We start from the raw sequence: 9,627 nt of genomic DNA on the forward strand, positions 1-9,627 counted from the left end.
ATGATTTTGATAATTTCATAATATTAATAGCGCGAATTACCGAAACCTCAACACGCTTTACAATATCACGGGATACACACTCACACCGTGCAAAACATATAGATAGTATGCGCTTGGCTAAGAAGCTCACAAGATTACCATCCGTAAATATAACGGACCAACACACAATAATATGTGTAACCTTGAACTTTTATAATCTGGATAATACAGTTTAGTGAGAATTAATCATAAACTTGGATGGCAAAAACCAATAACAAAGACCTGAGTGTTGTCAACTTCGAACTATCTATACAGCAGTCGCACACATCAGATAGTATAGACGTCTATATACTTCACAAAATAGAATAAAAAGCGATATTTGGCAAATGGAAATTAAAGATAAACACACAGATGTCAAGAAAACTGTCAACCCCCCCCCCCCCCCCAACCAAATAAACAAACAAATAAACAAAAAAAAAGACCAAAACAGAAACAAAAATAAAAACCAACAAAACAAATAAACAACAACAGCAACAACAAAAATCTCCCCAAACAAACATGTATTTTCTTTAGCTTTTTCTGAAAATGGTCAACAATACTAGCGAGCCTCATGGGTTTTAAATGGACGGTTCTGCTTTATAGAGAGATCTATCGCCCACCTGCGCTTTTGTCCCTTATCGAGTAGCTGGATCTCCGAGCACATAGCTATCTATTGATAGTATGCGATTGGCTAAAAAGCTCATAAGATTGCCATCCGGATAAACACAAAAAACTGTGTGTATCCATGAACGTTTATAGTCAGGTTAATACAGTTCAGTGAGCATTACTCATAAACGCGGATGGCAAAAAACAATACAATGACTTGAGTGACGTCATCTTCGAACTATCTATAGATAGTATGCAGATGACGTCACTCAGGCCTTTGTTATTGTTTTTGCCATCCGCGTTTGTGAGTTGTTCTCACAAAACTGTATTAACCAGACTATAAATGTTCATGGTTACACAGAGTTTGTGTGTTGGTCCGTTATACTTCCGGATGGCAATGTTGTGAACTCCTTGGCCAAGCGCATTCTATCTATAGCCTGACACTAAACTCTCTTGGACTTACAGTTTGACTTCATTTTTAAAAAGGTTTGTGCAGCGTCTAGTGAGTTTTTGTTAGTAGTGCTCAAGGATTTGTATTCTTTTGTGGCCAAAGACTTATCGTTTTTGGTCAGTGTCTGTGTGGCCATCGTTAACTTATAGATAGTATGCGCTTGGCCAAGGAGTTCACAACATAGCCATCCGGAAGTAGAACGGACCAATACACAAACTATGTGTAACCATGAACTTTTATAGTCTGGTTAATACAGTTTAGTGAGAACAACTCACAAACGCGGATGGCAAAAACAATAACAAAGGCCTGAGTGACGTCATCTTCGAACTATCTATAGCCTGACACTGACAAAAAACTGACGTCAACAAACTTTGACCACAAAAGAAAACAAATCGTGAGTTGTATTCAATAGGTCAACCAATGGAATCACTCGTTTCCTTGAGCTCTACTAACGACAACTCAAAAACGGTGCAAAAACCTTAAAATGGTGACGTCCAATCAAGGGACGCTACTCTTCCGCTAATCTGATTCTCTATTGGAAAAATCAATAGCCCATCGAATACTTTCCATTAGATCTAACAACTAAATTTCCATTCACAACCGGGTGGATAGAGTTGCCTGTAAAAGAAGACCTCGACTGAAATGAAAAAAAAACACATTTTATTTAGTGCAATATACGTGCTCAAATCGCTTTACAAAGGGTCCCTAACCAACAGCAAAGCTTAACATGGAGGACAAAACATGACGCATGTTCTGCGATATTAACATTTTTCTCAGACAGAGACAACGCTGTTAACGGCCAGGTTCCCTTTTTACACCTTTTACGGTGACAGAATATGAGTAAAGAGACTATTCCAAGGACCCAACTATTCGTCGCTCAGAGCGGGACTCGAGCCCAAGGCCTTCCGATCCGAAGGCGAGTGTCATACCACATGACCACATCGCCGCACCAATATGAATACGTTTGATTGTCAGTCAATGCTTTACCAGTTTAGATTTTGTTACCCAAATTATCACAATTATTTGTGAGTGATCAAATATATTATATTTTACTTTTCGGCCTTAAAATTATGTAGTATGTTCTTTCTTCTTTATCAAACAACTTATGTTAGGACATAATATTTCCTATTTTTGGCTTAACTCATCCTGACATTATACAGTTTTTTGTGGCGATGAGTCAAATTTACATATAATGATAATATTATGTTTAATATTAGAATTAATTAAATCAGAAGACCTTAACGCTTGTAGTCATTGATTTTATTACCCGTATGTTTTCATTAGACAATAAAAACCATAATGCAAATGCATGTGTATTTATTTTGTGCATTTGCGCAGTTCCCCTATTATGTTACTCGTATGTTTTCATTAGACAAAAAGAACCATAACGCAAATACATGTGTTTTCCTTTTGTGCATTTGTACAGGTCCCCCAAGTTAAATGAGCTTTACAATGCTTAATATCTTTCCTAAACATATCAAATGGATTCACATTCATATTACATACAGTACACGTCACCTATAAGCCGCCCTTTTTGAAAGCGCACTTTTACAGTATACATCGTTGTCTATAGTCCGACAATCATCCACAATGGAGTGGAGTGGGTAATATGTGTAAAGTTACTTACTTAAGGGGCTATGATCATTGTAACCGCTCCGGTCACTGTCACGCTCAACCTTTCTACACTTTATTACGGGGGGAAACTTGATGGCCAGTGGCATAACATAAGGGAACTCAATTAAGAGACTTCTTGCCTTGAAATATATTCATATTACTTTTCCGTCAACCAGCTTAAGACTAAAAAGACACATTTTTGAATGGTTTGTTTAGTACATAAAACAACATCACTATTTGAAATATAACAGGGAAAACAATTGACTGAAAAGTTCATTGACCTATTAAGAATATGGAACTTCATTATATTACCATCATTAAGATAGTTAAATATCACATTAACATTCACAAATATACACAAACATACATATTCTTAGACATAAATGCGCTGGTACACACTCACACACAAACATACAACCACACATTCACGCCTATTAAAAACAAATTTTGTGAACCTTCACAAATACTCCTGCGTGCAACCTTTCAGCAGATTAATTAATGTTCTGACTCATTGAACAATTAACAGTTTTGAGGGAAAGAGATATAGGTTTTTTGGGCAAAAGAATCCCGGTAAAATCTTCAAATTCTAATGTATGAGGAGAAGCCTGTTGAAAACTAACTTTCCTTAGCACATGGACGAGAGCAATCTTGAGTTCCATCAAAGCCAGCCTCATGCCAATGCATTGTTTTGGACCAAACCCAAACGGGAGGAAAGATATGTTATTTGATGAGTTATTTCCATTTGTGAATCTATCCGGATTAAATGAATCAGGATCATGAAATAGATTAGCATCCCTGCCAATGTTATAAACAGGAATGAATATGCCAGTTTTTGCAGGAATGAAATATCCTTTCACATATGTCGATTTGTTAGTCTCTCTTTTCAACAGATGAACTGGAGGAAATAGACGCAGTGTTTCATTAAAGACATTTTCCATGTATGTCAATTTCTGACAATGCTCATACGTGACCTCTTCTTGGTCACCAACGACCTCACGAATTTCGTTTATTAATTTGTCTTGTACATCTTTGTCCTTAGCAAGAAGGTATGCGGCAAACTGCAATGCTGAAGACGTAGTTTCATAACCAGCTATCAGGAATGTCAATCCTTGGCTTATCACCTCCTCTTTTCTGAGTCTTTTTTCTCCAACAATATCCGACGATTCATCCATTTCAGTGTCAACAAGATATTGTATAGTATCGCGGTATTTTGATTTTTCCGCACATAGTTTTCTCTCAGTTATGAGCTGCCCAATATATTCGCTTATATACTGAACCGCTTTTGGGTCAAATATTGAAATATTTATGCTCTTAAATAAGTATCCCAGAAAAGGAAAAACACCAGCAACCGCTGTCGCAATTTTTGCACATGTAGTAGGCTTGAATAAAGACTGAACCATTTGGAAAAATTTAGGACTCATATTGTCTTGGGAATTTATCTCTAGACTAAATGCAGTCCCGGCAATTACATCCAAAGAGTATGCTCCAAATATTTCTTTTGCATTCGGCTGGTATCCCTTTTTAGCATGTTTCAAAAGTTTATCAGCCAGCTGTTTAGCACTTTTGTTAATATGAAATGTGAGAGTTTTCAGCTTTCCACTTGTAAAAGTCGCCGTCATTATACGACGAATACGTTTCCAATCCGGGCCTCTTTGGAAAAAAACACCCTTGCAAAGTATTTCAGGGAAAAAGACACCGTCTGCAACAAAGAACCGATCATGATAGGTGTTAAATTCTTTCACAAAAATGTCTTTTAATATATCGATATCAGTGATTACAAGACATGGTTTTCTAAAGTAATGAACGCCAACTATATTTCCATATTGCTTTTCCCATTTTGAAATATTAACCCTGACGCCTGTCTTGGGGTCAATAAACTGATGGACATTTCCAACGAAAGGTAGAGATGAAGGCCCGGGAACATGCAGACGTTTCCATGACAACATTGGATAAGATCCATATCTGAAAATAATAGGGGGGGGGGGGAATGATTTTTTTAAACAGCGAAATAAATGACCAATCATCTGAATGTGTAAATATTTACAGTTTGTGTTAAAAATGAGAATGTATCTTTTGTTTTTAATGACAAATCAAGGGAACGGAATATTCTGATTGGTTAATGCATAGTAACGCTCAAACCATTCATTTTCTCAACCCTACTACAGCGTCATCTTGAGATTTAAAGATTATATCAGACTTAGTCTCAAATCTATGACATCGTCCAATCAAATATAAAATCTAAAAACATAGAAAAAGGTTTTACCAAAAACGACTTTAGTTATTGCCATTTTTTGTCGCAACCTATTACATACCAGATACAATTACTGTTTGAACCCCAGTAAGTTATAATGGTGATAGTCGTTCTCAATGAAACTGCTATTTCGTAGTATTTTGAAGAGAGTGCATTAACTAGTTACCTGTCCTACTCTGGAAAGTCACGTATTCAAAAATTTGCCCAGAGAACTCGTCCTTCGAATATCCATCGATTTAAATGACCATCTTCTTGGTTAAAAACTCTCAAACCTGGGACCTCGCTAAGTCGATTGATATTCAAAGGACGAGTTTCTGACCAAATGTTTTTTTCCAGATTACACAGTTAACGTTTCAGCTTTTCAAATGACACGGTCTCAAATTAGTCTCAAATTGGTCTCCTACAAAACAAGCAATATAACAAACTAAACAATTTAATACAAAACAAAAACAAAAGCGAAAAGAAATATCCATAACAATAACAACTATCAAATGTTAAAAAAAAACAAAAAACAAAACAAAGCAAAGCAAACAAAAGATCGTTTGCCCAAATAACAACTTTTGCACTTTGTCTTGAGGCGCTTATAATAGAAATGTTTTATGGAATAAGACTGCAACGATTTTAGCTTTAACATGTTTTATTTATAACACGGATAAATCCAACCAATATTATATTCCATCAATCAACGATTTCTCATTACCCCCCAGCCCCCCCCCCCCCCCCTCCCCAAACCCAAATACTTACATAATAAACAACGTTAGAGCAAAGAATGACAGGCACATCCATGTCGGAAGTTCTGTTAATCCAAAGATGTCCATAGTCTAAATGCCTGGCCTTAAAATAACTCTGTGTTGCTTTCCAGGTGACTCTATGACCCTTCTTGGAATTCCAATTTGAAAAATAAAAAATTAAAGGAATTTGTTTCATCAAAACGTCACGATTAAAACGAAGATGATGATGATGATGACGACGACGACGACGACAATGATGATGTTGATCATGATGATGATGATGATGATGATGATGATGATGATGATGATGATGATGATGAAAATAATAATATTAATAAGTACATTAATAATAATAATAGTGTTAATACTACTATTACTACTACTACTACTACTACTACTACTACTACTACTACTACTACTACTACTACTGCTGCTGCTGCTACTACTACTACTACTACTACTACTACTACTACTACTACTACTACTACTGCTGCTGCTGCTGCTACTACTACTACTACTGCTACTACTACTACTACTACTACTACTACTACTACTACTACTACTACTACTACTACTACTACTACTATTACTAAAATAATAATAATAATAATAATAATAATAATGAATAATAATAATAATAATAATAATAATAATAATAATAATAATAATAATAATAACACTAATAATAATAATGGTAATAATAATAATAATAATAATAATAATAATAATAATAATAATAATAATAATAATAATAATAATAATAATAATAATAATAATAATAATAATAATAATAATAATAATAATAATAATAATAATAATAATAATTATGAGGATGAATCTTGTTTATTAGAATAAATGGCGCGTGTTTTTCTTCTTTTTCTCAGCTGCCCCTCAATGCACAGCTTCAAAAATTTGTATGAACCTCTGAATCAATGTGTCTTAATAAAAAAGATTTTTTCGTCAAACTTTAAAACAATAGGAAAAGAGTTCGTTTATCACAGATATATCAAAATCGATAACAGGTGAGAATCGGAACTCATAGAAGATTTACATTATCAAAATAATGAATTTTCCGCATATCCATTTTGAAGGAATTCGTTAAACTGGAGTGTTCGGTTAATTGAAGCTTAAAACGTGCAGTATTTGAATATGAAGCAACGGATGTCATTTAACTATCAGACATCTACATTTTATAACTATCAATACACATTACTGGTGAATACAAACGAAAATGAACATAACGTTAACGCAATCCAATATAATTTTGATTGAAAAAGTTTAAGAAATAGCTTGTGTTTATGCCAAAGAGGATTACATAAATTTATGTTGACTGGTCAAAAGTAAAAATTCATCAATTATGATACAGTGTCTCAACAAATATGTGTTCGACAATAACAACAACAACTACAACAATAACAATAACAACAACCAAGACATTTGGACACATCATTCAGCACAGTCTGATGACGAGGATGATGAGAAGGAGAAAGGAAACGACTACAGAAAGATTCCGAGCATCACTTTATCCAATGACATGTAATTTTCCTCTAGTTTGCGAAGGTTGAGGCATGCCTTTTCTCAGTCTACTCTTTTTCATTTATTGCCTCGTCGGTGAGAGTAAATTTGGTGTTCCCTCTCTCAATCTTTCCCTTTAATTAGGCCCAAATGACCTCGATTGGATTGCGCTCACAGTGATATGGGGGAAGTTGAGCAACCTCGTGTCAGAACTCCCCGATTAGACAGTCTGCTTTGAAAGCTATTTCTGGTTCATTTCTTTTTTCTTACTAAGGAGTATAAAATATGTAGTACTGTCTGATTGAAACCGTGAAATCATGTCATCTTTTATAGTTACCAAAGTTGGAGCCTTAAAGTAACCATGGGCCAACGAATGGTAGCGTTGTCCAATACAATACAGCTGGGTGCTTCAATGGAGGGCAGCAAACGATATTTAGTCAATCTTAAAACGCCTTTGCATTGACCCCAGAATAATATTCCAGATGATTCAAAGAATAAAAAATGACACGGCATCCTTTTAAATATCCAGTATCATCACTACCTGCAAGAATAACAATGATTATCTGTCCAGAGCCCATGGCCCTTTTTCTGCTTGAATAATCAGACGTCCAATATTTTTTTCGGATGAATATTTACGCTCACCCGTACATCTTTGGATGATATCCATTCCTAAAAGGCTCCATACACGCCCGGATATGATCCTGGTCCAGACCCCGATCAGGCAAACCGGGATGAAAACGCAATGTGTGTGGCCAAATACCTGGCCGATAAACCTAGGTACGGTCGATCGCCCGCAAAGCCCGCTTTGCTTAATATTTTTCGAGGCGATCGGCGATCGGGGGCGTGGCAGTATAAAAAATTGGACAATTTTTTCGGATTTTCGCTGTTTTGACGTCAGATTCGTGATCAGCGTCGAATTTACAATAAGTTTGATACCAAGAACTATGTTTTTACTCCAAAAATTGATGAAATTAGAAATAAATTTTAATTAATATTGAGGCTATGTGGCCGACAGAAAAGTGCCCCTCCCTGTTTTGTGATGGATCAAGTGGTATGACTCTCGCTTTCGGATCGGAAGGTTCAGGTTTCGAGACCCGCTCTGAGTGGCGCAGAGTTGAGTCCTTGGAAAAGGCTCTTTACTCACATTCTCTCACCGTACTCAGGTGTAAAATGAGAACATGGCCGTTCGTTGTCTTTGTTCGGAAAAAATGTCACATCGCCTGACAGGCGTCATGTCTCGTCTTTCAAGTCTAATATTGCTGTTGCCTTGGGACCCCTTGTAAAGCGCTTTGAGCACGTGGATATTGCGCCAAATAAATGCTGTGTTATTATTTTTTTTAAATAATATTTTTATAAATGTTGCGCCAGGAAGAGGTAGATGGCAAAAGTTTCGTTCTTGTTCATCGTAAAACTTATAAAGGATTTCATACAAAATAAAAAATAGTTTTCATAATTTTCAATGTAATGATATAATAATATGCCAGTTCTTTTTTTTTTTTTTTTCCTCCTCACCCGTTGACGCGACATGACGGTCGACCTTGACACAGACATTTGGGATTGGCAGATGCCAAAAAGCCTTGACTACGTGATGACAGGGGTGGGCATTGTAACCTTGAATTATAATCTACAAACAACGCCCCCCCCCCCCCCCCCAAAAAAAAAAAAGAAAAGAGCTGTGTGCGTGTGTGTGGTGGTGGTGGTGGTGGGGGGGGGGGGGGGGTGCGAATGCGAGTAGTCCCGAGGAGTACCCGTTTAACCTGCCGCGGGAACACTGTCGATTTGTTTTATAAATAATAATAATAATAATAATAATAATAATAATAATAATAATAATAATAATAATGATAATAATAATAATAATAATAATAATAATAATAATAATAATAATAATAATAATAATAATAATAATAATAATAATAATAATAATAATAATAATAATATAATAATAATAATAATAATAATAATAAATGATAATAATAATGACGATAAATAAAAAATCTTTATTGTCCACAAAATGGAAAAATTTCCGTGGTCTACGTTGCTTTTAAACTTAAATCGGATTGCAAATAATAATAATAATAATAATAATAATAATAATAATAATAATAATAATAAATAATAATAATAATAATAATAATAATAATAATAATAATAATAATAAAATAATAATGATAATAATAATGACGATAAATAAAAAATCTTTATTGTCCACAAAATGGAAAAATTTCCGTGGTCTACGTTGCTTTTAAACTTAAATCGGATTGCAAATGTATTGATGTTATGCGTATTGGAAAAATACTCACGACATCTCCATCGGGGTATAACATATTAACACACAAAACTGCAAACGCGAACGTTCATTGTCTGATTGATATAACTTAGTGATAAGTTAATTATAAAATGCTGTCTAAAAGCAATAACAACGGGTTGACTAACGTCAA

At 34.9% G+C, this 9,627-nt stretch overlaps 1 protein-coding gene across 1 annotated transcript in view; it reads right to left on the bottom strand.

Moving 5' to 3' along the window:
• Nucleotides 1–2,319: 2,319 nt before the first annotated feature.
• LOC144963732 (cytochrome P450 3A24-like) overlaps nt 2,320–9,627 on the bottom strand; it is a 12,743-nt gene continuing 5,435 nt past the window's right edge. The window contains exons 2-3 of the mRNA XM_078897680.1: nt 5,685–5,819; nt 2,320–4,651 (exon numbers count right to left, since the gene is read on the bottom strand). Coding sequence (XP_078753806.1) covers nt 3,181–4,651; nt 5,685–5,758 — 1,545 coding nt within the window. The 5' untranslated portion in view covers nt 5,759–5,819 and the 3' untranslated portion in view covers nt 2,320–3,180. The remainder of the gene's footprint in view (nt 4,652–5,684; nt 5,820–9,627) is intronic.

Source organism: Berghia stephanieae, chromosome 2, assembly GCF_034508935.2.
Source record: "Berghia stephanieae isolate SIO BIC M18660-M18661 chromosome 2, UCSD_Bste_1.3, whole genome shotgun sequence".
Classification (NCBI taxonomy): Eukaryota; Metazoa; Mollusca; class Gastropoda; order Nudibranchia; family Aeolidiidae; genus Berghia; species Berghia stephanieae.